This window comes from Rhinolophus ferrumequinum, chromosome 18 (assembly GCF_004115265.2).
Source record: "Rhinolophus ferrumequinum isolate MPI-CBG mRhiFer1 chromosome 18, mRhiFer1_v1.p, whole genome shotgun sequence".
Lineage (NCBI taxonomy): Eukaryota > Metazoa > Chordata > Mammalia > Chiroptera > Rhinolophidae > Rhinolophus > Rhinolophus ferrumequinum.
This window is the reverse complement of record NC_046301.1, coordinates 24,113,612-24,126,461: the sequence shown is the minus strand read 5'-3', so window position 1 is coordinate 24,126,461 and position 12,850 is coordinate 24,113,612. Positions and strand designations below refer to the sequence as shown.

At 34.9% G+C, this 12,850-nt stretch overlaps 1 protein-coding gene across 7 annotated transcripts in view; it reads right to left on the bottom strand.

Moving 5' to 3' along the window:
- Window positions 1–12,850, bottom strand: part of ARFIP1 (ADP ribosylation factor interacting protein 1) — an 82,513-nt gene that overhangs the window by 49,009 nt on the left and 20,654 nt on the right. For all 7 annotated transcript variants that reach the window (XM_033133558.1, XM_033133556.1, XM_033133559.1 and 4 more), the window contains one exon: window positions 12,306–12,407. In XM_033133558.1, coding sequence (XP_032989449.1) covers window positions 12,306–12,398 — 93 coding nt within the window. In that variant the 5' untranslated portion in view covers window positions 12,399–12,407. The remainder of the gene's footprint in view (window positions 1–12,305; window positions 12,408–12,850) is intronic.

The window sequence follows — 12,850 nt, the reverse complement described above, 5'->3', positions numbered from 1 at the left end:
AGAATAGGGACTAAGTCCATGAGAACCAAATAGGAAAGAAGAAAGTACTGCTTGAGCTCTGGATAATAAAGGATTACTTACTAACTGAACCACATTTAGTGAGAGCATCAAGTTCATGACAGCCACTGCTCTAGACACTACAGATACAGCAGTGTGGGAAACAGATCAAGTCTCTGCCCATATTAGACTCACATGGGGGGTGGGGAAGGAATAGACTGACAGTAAACAAATACATATATATAAGGTAATTGTAAATGGTGTGAATAAGTAATAAGTACTAAATAAGTTGTTTTTGTTTTTTTAAAGGCAGGATAAGAGAGATACAGAGTGACAGGCAAAGGGTGCTACTTTAGTTGGGGTACGCACGGAAGGTCTCTCAGGAGGTGAAATGTGGGAAGAATCCTGAATAAAGTGAGGGAGTGAGCCCTGTGGCTATGTGGGGAAAGGACAATGATTTAAAAGTTTTATTTCTTAATTGAATGATAGACAAGTAGGTATTCACTGTACTATGAATTCACTTCACTGAAATAAAATTCACATGCCATAAAATTCACCCTTTTAAAGTGTATAAGTCAGTGGTTCTACTAGTCCATTTACAGAGTTGTGCAGCCATCATCACTAATTATAGAACATTTTCATCACCCAAAAAGAAACTCTGCATCCACTAGAAGTCACTCCCATTCCTACCCTTCCCCAGACCCTTAGAACCACTAATCTACTTTCTGTTTTTATGGATTTGCTCACTCTGGACAGTCATATAAATGGAATCATAGAGTGTCTTGTAGCATACTGTGTTCAAGATTCATTCATATTAGAGCATATATCAGTTCATTTGTTTTTATGGTTGAATAATATTCCATTGTAAGGATATACCACCATTTGTTTATCCATTCACCAGTTGATGGGTCATCCCTTAGATTGTTTCTACTTTTTGACTATTACAAATAATGTTGCTAGGAACATTAGTGTACATATTTTTGGCTGGGTTATGTGGTAATTCTGTTTCACCTTTTGAGAAATTGTCAGACTGTCTTCCAAAGTGGCCGCACCATCTTACATTCCCAAAAGCAATGTCTGAGGGTTCTAATTTCCCTACATTCTCACCAACACTTGTTATTATCTGTCATTTTTGATTATAGCCATCCTAGCAAGAATGAAGTAGTATCTTAATGTAGTGTGGACCTGATTTCCCTGGTGACTGATGATGCTGAGCATCTTCTCAGGTACTTATTGGCCATTTGTATACCTTCTTTAGAGAAATGTCTATTCAAATCTTTTGCCCTAGTTTCAGTTGGGTCATTTGTCATTTTATTGTTGAGTTGTAAGACACAAATCCATTCGCAGACATATGATCTGTAAGCATTTTTCCTGTGGGCTGCCTTTTCACTTTCTTCTTCATGGTGTTCTTTGAAGCACAAAAGTTTTAAATGTTGATGAAGTCTAATTTATTTTTTGTTGTTCTTGCTTTTGGTGTCATATCTAAGAAACTAAAGTGCCTAATCCACGGTCATGAAGATTCACCTCTATGTTTTTCTTCTGAGTTTTGTAATTTTACCTCTTAACATTTAAGTCTTTGATCTATTTTGAGTTAATTTGAGCATGGTGTGAAGTCTGGGTCCAACCTCTTTCTTTGCAGGTGGATATCCAGTCATCTCAGCACCATTTGTTGAAGACCATTCTTTCCACATTGAAAACTGTCTCGGCAACCTGTCGAAGCTCAACTGACCATAAATATAAGGGCCTATTTCTGTACTATCAATTTTGTTCCATTGACCTACATCTTCCTTATGCCAGTGCCATCCTGTTTTGATTACTGCAGCTTCATAGTAAGTTTTCAAATCAGAAGTAGTGAGTCCTACAACTCTATTCTTCTTTTTCAAAATTCTTTTGGCTATTCTGGATCCCTTGCATTTATATATAATCAATTTGTAAATTTCTACAAAAAAGTAAGCTGGGATTTTGACAGAGATTATGTTGAATCTGATTAATTTGGGGACATTGCCATCTCAACAAATTAAGTTGTCTGATCCATGAACATGAGATGTCCTTCCATTTATTTAGATCTTCTTTAACTTCTTTTGATGATGTTCTATGGTTTTCGGTGTACAAGTACTGCACATATTCCTGAGTATATTCTTATTTTTGATGCTATTGTAAATGGAATTGTTTTCTTAGTTTTATTTTTGGGTTATTTACTTCTAGTGTATAGAAATAAAATAGAGTTTAGCATATTACTCTCATATCCTGCAACACTGCTGAACTTATTAGTGCTAAACACATTCAAACAACATACCAATGGCATAGAGGTCCAAGAGAGTTGCGTTTGCTGTATTCTTGGAACTTACCTGAAAGAACATTACCCATTTGAATCATCTGCCTTGTCACAAAATATTGCATTAATCTCCAGAAAAGAGATATAGTAGTAGCAGTAGTTGGGAAGAGCGGAGCTAGTAATAGATTAAATAGTAAATATGATGGATGTCTCTGATTACCTAAGTTTCCAAGAAGTTTCAGGAACACCTCCCATCTTGTCACGTGTAGCCCCCAGGATAAACGACTTCTAGTTGTCTACATCTCACTCAAACCCCTCCCACTGGTCTTCCAGAGGTCCTTTATTCAACAAGCAATAGTGCTTCCAGAAAACCAGAAAACAAACAACAAAAACAAAAACCAAAAAATCACCTCTTGTCCTTTATGTAAAACAGATGCAAAATCTGAAAAGCACTAAGGCCTTCCTATGCGTAAGCTGTTAATAACAGAAGGAGTCTAACCAAAAGTGGTACAAATGGGCCTATTCAGATGCTGAACAGAATTTTCATTTGATAGTGGTCTGGCAGCTTAGAGCAACACAAAATGATACGGGCTATATGAGAGGAATGCATGACTTGTGAGATAACACTCATTATTGTATGAGCTTTGTTGATTGTTGTTTTGTAAAATATATACTCTCCAAGTAATATAATTTAGCTTCATAGTTCAAAAAACTTAAAACATGCCATTACATGAACCATTAAAAAATTTTAAAGTATCTCACTATAAGGCCGTGCCTAGCTTAGAAGCTTTTCAAATATCTGTGACTGCATTCACTCCTATAGTTTCTGAAATATATTTGAGAGACAATGAGCCCATTTATAGCCAACAATGTAAAATCCCTAGTTTACATTTTGATGTCACTGGCATTCAACTCAAAGTTTAAGACTTTGCAAAGTCGTGCTTAAAAACTATACAGTAATATGGAATAAACCTTAAATTACTTTCTAGTCAAGTTACGAGGATAATGCGGCAGAATTTAATAGTTTTTAAAAGTAAATTTTCAAATAATTAAACTAAATCAAAATATAATGCTTTTGGCAAAAAAATTTCATGTATATTTGAAGTCCTTTTCAAAGGATACAAAGTAACATTTGTAGTAATAGCTTCCATAAAGCTGTGAAGGGGTGCTCATTTTCAAAAATAACTTCTCCGTTTTGTATATTTTAAGAGAGGTAAGAATAGGAATAAGGTTAAAAACGTAACTTTGTAATTTATAGTTTAGCATGGTAATCTACTTTCGAACTAAAGTTAATGCAAGACCACCAACACGTAAAGAACACAAAATGTTCAACAATATTGCTTTAAAATACACATCCTTAATAAGATGCATAACACTACAATAGATAAGCAGAATTTGAGATTCACTAATTAATCCTCCCCTTTTACTTAGGATGAGGAGAAATCTTGAGTAAAGAAGTGATTCTTAAAGTCTATACTGTAACCACCAACAATCTGTAAGGATTCTCCAAGTACTTATACAAACTCTCTTCTCCCTTAGTTTCCTTACACTACTATATAGCCCCCCACTTTTCCTATCTACGAGTACATCTTTAAAAGTGGCTTGGTGTTCTTGACTAACCAGCTCTAGTCTCTCGACAAGAGGAAGTCCTGTCTTCCTTCCCTTCCCCCTGGGTGACCTAACTGATCTGTTTCCCTGGTCTCTACTCTTATCACTCCTGAATTTCATATTCACACTGTAGGCAGAAACAACTTTCTAAACTGCGAACTGTACTGAGACACTTCCATTTTTATGTCATTTAGTGGCCCTCCACAGCCTTTTAGAAAAAGTCCAAACTCCTCAACATGGTTTTAAGGTTTTGTGGGATCTGGTCCCTACTTCTCTCTCTAGCCTCATTTCTCATACATCTGCCCCTACATTCTCCACTTCAACAATAAATGGTGAATTTGCAGTTCTGTGGTCTCACACCTCTTTCAGGTTGTTAGAGTTGCCCTTCACCCTTCTTCATCTGGCTGGCTCATCCTTCAGATTCAGCTTGGACAGCAATTCCTCCGGCAATCCTTCCATAGGCCTCCAGTCTGAGATCACACTATGCGTGGCCTATCACATCCCTTCTCACACGGCACTAAAATTAGTTTGTCTATCTCTTCTCTCCCTGCTGCATGTAAGCTCGCTAAGACCAGGTTGCTTACTGATCTTGTTCCCCTTTAGTATTTCTAGCATCTAGTAGATATAATACTAATATTTCATTTATAAAGAAATATTCTACATTTAAACATCCTATCTCATTCTTCAAAACGGATAAAACCTTCAAGCATTTACAGAATTTTTTTAAAGAAACAGATTGAAAACTTTATGTTAAATGTTCTACGAATTTTGGTGATTCCAAATCCGCTTTGTTGTTTGAACAGTTAGTTGCCTATATGGAACGGCTGCCAGAAGCAAGGCTGTTACTCAGACTCCACAGCCCCAGTTCTACTGTAAACACACTGCAACCTCTTCAGCCTCCTGTGAGTGGCCTCTCTGCCTCCTCTCTGCAATTACCTGGACTCAAAGCCCAGGATTCTCCAACATTCTACTTTTCAAGTGAGTGGAAGGCAGGGTCAGCACTTTTCTCAGCCCTCCACTGGCACTTCTAAACTACCAGTTCTCAAACATTAGTTTGGGTAAGAATCACCTGAGAAACCTATTAAAAGTGCAGATTCTTCTTAGCTGCCTGTTGCAATTGGCTTTAGGTTGGAAGGTGGAGCCCAGGAGTCAGAATTTCAAACAAGTCAGCCTGGTGAGTCCAGTGCAGGTAATCCTTTATCTATATTTTGGGGAACTCTGCAGTACAGAACTGCTTTCCAGGCCTTGCACAATACTGACCCTCCCCCCACATCACCCTACCTCACTGCGCTCTTCACACCTTAACACTGTCATCTGCGGTCTTTCCAGTCAATCTCCAATATTTATTGAGGGCTCTGGCATTCCAGGTCTTCTCCTCTATCCCCAACTCTTACCATTATCCTAGGTGTTCCCAATCTTTTGCATGCCACTGGGCACACTTTCAGGGAACGATTCTACGTTCAGTTTGCAATTCCTTTCAAAGTGATATATAAGGTGTGTAAGGTGAGTTTTCATAGCTCATCAAAACCATAGTCTACTAATGGCATGGTATGTAGTAAGTTACTTTATTTTTTAAAAATACAAATAGTGAAATATTTAAAATGAAATAAAATCTATTGCATGAGCCTGTCTACCTATGTTGATGCAGAATGACTGGTTGTAGTAATAACAGTCTATAAAGGTGTACAATTTTGTTCCCCTTAGTATACTTAAAGGAAGCCTAAAGTTGGTAGTTTGATTCAGGTTTGGTAATTTGTAGTTGGATAAAGGGCCAAAAAATGTTGAAGGCAGATAAAAGATATATTAGACTAATATAGTACAACCCAACCTACACTTTATTCTCAGATTTCATTAACCTCTTCATCTCTAATGCCTCTCATCTTTCATGCCCCATTCTATTTTGGCAACTGGAACTCCCATGGCCACTCCTTGGACCTTGTCACCAGTCAGGAAGAAACAATTCTAACAACTAATAACTAATAATAGTCTAATAACTTACTTTATGATCACAATCTAATCCTATATTTGTTATTCCATTTGATCGAGATAGCAAATCTCTTGATTTATCTATTTTTTCCATTTTATTAACACACACACACACACACACACACACACACACAAAATCTCATTTCTCTCTCTCCTGTTCCCCTCTTATTCATTCAACAAACATTTAATAAGAACTTATAGTATCACTTTTTTTTGTTTGTTTTACTGCCTAACCTCTTGGCTTCACCCAACCCCTGCACCTCCTAAGTCTAGATTCTAAGTAGTACTGAATTAGATAATAATGTAATCATGTACCAACTTGCATCAAGGATTCAAAGACTATCACTGTAAATATTTATATGTATCTATATTCAAAAAATTCCTCCTAGAGATCAAAAAACTTATTTATGGTAGCGTTTGTTTATAAAGGCACAATCTATGGATTCTAATTAAGATGGATAAGGTTTCAGCCTTCATTTATATTTATTCACACTTTTTAATAGATTTCCCAATCCAGAGTTAATTTAATAGATATATATAATAAACACATATGTTTTAAAACTTACCTTGTAGTAATAGTACCAAGAATATATTCTATACTTGAAAAGTAAATATAAAATGAATCTGGGTTTGCATGGGTTAAACAATGAAAAACATTTGCTGTACCTCTGAAGGACTCAAGATACACATTTGATAAAAACTGGAGTTCAGAAAATCCCCCATCAAATCAGGGTTGCCACTGGCTGAGCTGGCTAAATTTTTCGGATGTGAGTAACGCAAAAATGTTACTATACATCATGGAGACAAACTCATCACATGCTATTCAAACTCTAGGATAGGATAACTGAAGTAGATAACATGTTAAATTTTAAGTCATTATACTGGAATTCATTCCTTTATTGAGTACTATTAACCATAAACTGTTGTATGCACACACTGTCTCTCCCTAAAGGTGATTCCAATCTCTTGGGAAAAGCAGATAAATAAATGGACAGTTACAACATTGGGGTGAGGGGAGGAAATATATCCGAAACAGTCTTCTGACAATTTCTATTCCTTCCCAAATCTCATCCAGACTGCTAGAGTAAGTTATCCAGGCTGATAAGTACAGGGGAATGGCAAAACTACTTATTTAAACAAAAGCATTAAAGAATAAAACAACAATAACAACAAAGACCTCACGCACCAAAACTTCAATAACAACAACAAAGATGATATATGCTGGGAAAGGACACAAGATATATCAAGTCTAAGAGTAGTATAATATCTCTTCTCTGTTGTTCTAAGTCTAGAAACCTTGTTTCTAGTTCTGGCTCTAATATCCCCATTCATTCACCCAACATTTAATGAAAGCCTCCATTACTACTACGTGCCAGCACTGTTCCCAGGAGCTGGTAATAAGGTAATGGGAGCGTTCTTACCCTCACCGGGCTTACAGTCAAGTCAGCTAAGCTTTGGGTTAGCTAGGTTATATGAGTAATTCCATCACAACCTCAAGGACCCTTTTCCTCAGTTGTAAAAGTAGTGAGTCTTGGGGCTATCTAAGGTACTCCCCCTGAACTAAAATCCTGTGATTTAACTCAAAACTTGGAGACCAGGAGTTTTTAAGACCCAGGGAACCTCAGGATCTACAGGCGGGGTTCAGGGAGTCCTAAACTCCCTAAAATTGGTATTTGGTATTTTGTGTATATATAAATTTTTTCTAGAGAAAAAATCCATAGGTGGAAAAATTGTGGATTTTAGTTTTAGGCCTACCACAGGACAAGTTTCATTTTAGCTACATCTAAGGTAATTTCTATAAATCTGTCAAATAGAATTTAAGTCACAAGAATTTTCAACCATCTGAAGCTAATATTTGCTTCTTCTCTTTAACTCATGACACAAATTGCACATTTCTAATCTAATATTTTGACCAGGACCATAATAATAAACTATAAATAATATGCAGTTCACAAGTCAAAAAGTAATTTGTATTATTTAGACATTAACTTTATTAATCTTTAAAAAATAGGAATTACTTTTTATTTAGAAGCAGAAATATTTCTGCTGTAAACAAACTGCCATGATGCCAAGATTATCCTATCCTCTCCACATACAGCCGTTGCCCTTCATCTTAATAAAGAGTAATAAACTTCAAAACATTAACATATGTTAAACTGCTACCAGAGGATTCCTATGACAAGTTTTGCCATTATAATCCCTATATAAATGTGAAGAGTCGAACCTGAGCCTCTCAGACAGACTAAGAAGGGAAATCCAATGAAAAATGAAACATCTGCAATGAGACCGAAAAACAAAAACATTTACAATTTCACTGCCTATACCACAGTGACACCAACTGGCCAGCCGAGTTATGACAACTTAATAAGCTACCACCTTCATTTTATACAAGATTTTACACTTTTTGAAGTGCATTATGCAGTGTGCATTAAATAAAAACCATTATATGACTTTAAACAACAAATAGATATAAAAGGAAGATGTATATAAGTAAAATGCCTCAGAAAACTCTGGTTATGATCTAGTTTTACATATGAGATCTCTTTAATAGTCTATAAAATATAGTATAATGCTAAGCAACACATTTTAACACTTTCATGAACTTTTATCTATATCCAAATAGAAATATGGATTTGAAATGAAATTTCCCTTTTATTGCTCAAAAAATAAAGGAGGGAAAATATGTCGAAATTTAGTAACTATATGCCTAATAGAGCATTTATTCAAAAAGGTCAAAAGGTGCTTTTGAAATATTGTTTTCACTCATGGTGAAAGGGATCACATAGCCAATTTTCATTTTAATTAAAGTATATTAAAAAATGTAAGAGACTTATCCATACATTTGTAATAAGAGCAAATACAAACAGAAACAAGTTTTATGATGTTGAATTTCTTCAGGGAAGTGAAGTGGGATGTACTGGTTAAAGTGGGTTATTGCAAAAAAAAAAAAAAAAAAAAGTGGGTTATTGCTTCTTAGGAGGCTTGCCCACTGGTAAAGTTCATATCCAGTTAGGGGAAAACTCCAAGACAACATCTCATTTTTGTTTTTCCCTACCTTCCAATAGAAAGTGAAATAACATTGCAGGGGAATCTCTAAAAGGAGAATTTGACATTAACCAATGACTAAACTTAGAAAGCAGGAAGTTAACTGTCTTTAACTGCATAAGCAAAGCACTTACACAGATACATTATGGTTTAATTCACTTCATTCTAGTAAGGCTTCTTATTCTAAAGTTAAAATGTGAAAGGATTAAAAAAAATATTTTTCAGTGTTACTCAAAGGCAAATAAAGGTTCTTAACTAAAGACTCACAAATAGGTTTAGTTACAAAGCAGAAGAGCAAAGGTGGAGGAATTAACTACTAGGTATCAAGGCTGAACCTAATATATGTTCCAAATGTAATTACCATAGCAAGTAAGGAAGAAAGATGGTGTGGTATTATTGCAAGGATAGAGAAAAAGACCAAGAAATAAAACAAAGAATCCACATGTGATGACCTGATTAATAGCAAAAGCCCCCAGGGGATAACCAATAGTCTTTTCAATAAACAGTGAATATTAATTGGATATTTATGAATAAAAAAAAAACACCTTGACCCCCTACATTACACCATATACAAATTTTAATTCAAGATGAATCACAGATCTAAGTATTAGAAGCAAAAAAATAAAACTATTAAAATAAAAGAGTATCTTCATCATACTGGGATAGGCAAAGATTTCCTAAAAGGGTCACAAAAATCACTAAAAGAAAACATTGATAAATTGGACTCCTTTAACATGAACAACTTCTGTTCATCAAGATACCTTTAATAGAGCGCAAAAGCAAGAAGAAAATACCTGCAGCACACATATTCAACTGAATGACCCAGAATATATAAAAAACTCCTACAAATGAATTAGAAAAGGCACACACCTAATAGAAAAATGGGCAAAGGACCTGAAAAGGCAATTCATGAAAGGTAATACCCAAATGATCAATAAGAATATGAAAATATGCTCAATATCATTAGTCATCAGGGAGGTGCATATTAAAACCACAATGAGATACCATTATGTTTCAATCAGAATGGCTAAAATTAAAAGGTATGACAATACCAAGAATTGGTAAGGATGTGGAAAAACTAGAACTCTCACTCATTGCTGGTAGGATTGTCAACTGGTTCAACCACTTTGAAAAACTAGTTGACAATATCTACCAAAGCCAAACATCATGTATCCATGACCTGGCATTCCACTCTTAGGTATATACCCAATAGAAATAGGTGATTATATACACCAAAAGACCTGCACCAGAAAGGACACAGCAGCTTTATTCATAATAGCCATGGATTGGAAACAACTTAAGTATCCATCAACTAAAGAATGGATATACAAATTGTGGTATATTAACACAATGGAAAACTATAATATAAAGAATTAAATACTACCACAAGCAACAATATGAATAAATTTTACAGGCATAATGTTGGGTGAAAGCCACTCCAAAAATAAGTACATACTGTATGATTCCATTTACATTCAGTTCAGAAACAGTCAAAAGCTAAGAGTTAAAGTAGCAGTGATTACCCTGGGAGACAGGGAGAAAGGGAGGGGTGCTGCCTAGAGGAGAGCAAGAGAGAGCCAATTAAGGTCTTAGAAATGTTCTAAAACTTGATGTGGGTGCGGTCCATTGAACCTAACACTTGTGCTTTTTACTGTGTATAAGCTAAAGCTTAAAAGATCAACAAGAAGACATTCAAGATGGCAGGTGAATCTTCAAAACAATGCAGCATTTTGTATGTTTCGCATTTTTCTTAGACAAAGGCCCTTAGCTTTCATTAGATTGTCTATTAGAATATCAACTCCCTGATGGCAGGTATTTTTGTCATTTCTGTTCACTGTTATATCCCCAGTGCCTGGTATACAGCAGATAATAAGTATCTTCAGAATAAATTTGCAAGAGGAGCTGTTATGGAAAGATGAAGCAATCATTAACACTTTGGTATAATGAGTTATTTGAATTAATGTAAGTAATTGGTAGAGTCTAATGATGGTAACTTGGGTTTCCTTATTATTGCAGGTGTGTCTTAGTGTTTTCAAACACCTGAAAGGCTAAAACGTGAAGTGAAAATGTTTTTTGTGTTCAGAGTCTTTTTCTTCTGTGAGTCACTCTATATTGGGGCCATAGGTGCTTAGAAACCAAGTTAAACCAGTTGCAATTAAAATAAACATAAAGCTTGAAGCTATATTAATTTCCTCCAAAGGACTGCTGAGGCAAAAATAAGTGAAATTCAGTGGAATTTTCTAAAATCAGTGAAAGTGATCTATTTAAAACAGTGGTTCTCAACCAGAAACGAGTTTCTCCCCACCTGTAGGGACATTTGGCAACACCTGGAGACACTGTTGTTTGTCACAACAGTAGGGTGTTACTGGTGTCTAGCAGCAAGCGGCCAGCGATGCTGCTAACCATCCTCCATGCACAGACCAACCCTCCACAATAACAAAATGTTGATAGTGCTGAGACCAAGAAATCCCTATCTGAAATAATCACCTTCTGTTAACTAAAATACGTAAATGATTTTATTCTTAAACGTATGAAGTAAAGAGTCTTATTTAAACTGTAAAATAATTCAACTATCTTTCAACCATTACTTTTTTAAGAATATGAAAACTACATTTTTAAAGTTTTATACATGTATCAAATGTCATAGAGGGATGCTTCATGAAAATATCTCCAGAAAAAATAACCATCAATCACTACTATTTCTAGGATTATACTTGGCATATTACTTATTTTATCTCATTTAATATTAATATCCTCATAAAAATAAGATTCTCATTTATAGAGATTAGAAAACAAAAACTAGAAAAATTAAATAAATACTCTTCCAAGGTTATACCACTAGAAATTGCAGAGCTAAAATTTGAACCCAGGTTATCTTCAAACCTAGGTGTTTCCATTAAAATGAATTAAATTTGAGTTTCAAAAAAGAGGCTGATCGAAATTACAAGGATCACATTTTCCACTGAGTCAAGATTCCCACTTTAGAAAGTGAACAGCAATGTTAGGAGTAGTCTATCTAGGAATTATGTACTAAAGACACATAGAAAAGAGATTAGACGGTGCCAATTTTTTCAAGGATAATCTATAGTTAGTATTTTTTTCTTATCACAAATAAAATTAAGTAGTTTTATAAAGTTATATGCCAAAATCACCAGACATACTCTTGTTCTCGTAATACAACAGAATTACTGATAACATTAAAGCCAAAGTGCTTACTGGCCTAGAGCTTAATCTTGACAAATCACTAACATGACCTACCTGATAATGTAAGATTACTGACATTTTAGCCAATCTCAGGAAATGTTCCCATATTAAACTCTGTGTATTACTTTCATCTCAACATTTAAGGGCTTATCATGATTCTTTGCATGAAGAGAAAGAAAAGTGTTCTTACCCTATTAAAGCCATGTTCATGAGAGTCATCAACTTCTCCATTACTAGTCACTGAAATTTCTGCTGCTGAATTTTTGGGAGATTCTTGAGCCATGGTAGACTCCTAAAAAGAGAAAAGAAATAGTCATAAATAACACCAAGTCAGAAAAGGCAAATATTCAAAAGACTATATTCATGTTGATGGCACTGAAAAGCCATCATTGTAGCATTTTTAGAAATAATTACAACCTACCTAATACTCACATATAATAAACATGATACTAATATAATAAAAAAAAATACATCTAGCTTTGAAAACTCACTCAAATTTCTCGACAAGCTACTTGTTATAGGTACAAGGGGGCAATATCCTTTTCTTGTAAGTAACGTTGTGATAGACTATCACTTACAAATGGAAAAATATTACAGAAAGACAAGCTTGATTATTAATTCAACTAAAGCAATTCTACCTTTCCTATTGTATATAATGGGCTTCTAGTCAGCTTTTGTCTAAAGAGTTTCCCTGATGTAATAAAAAATTTTAAACCTCCATACTAGGAGAATTGT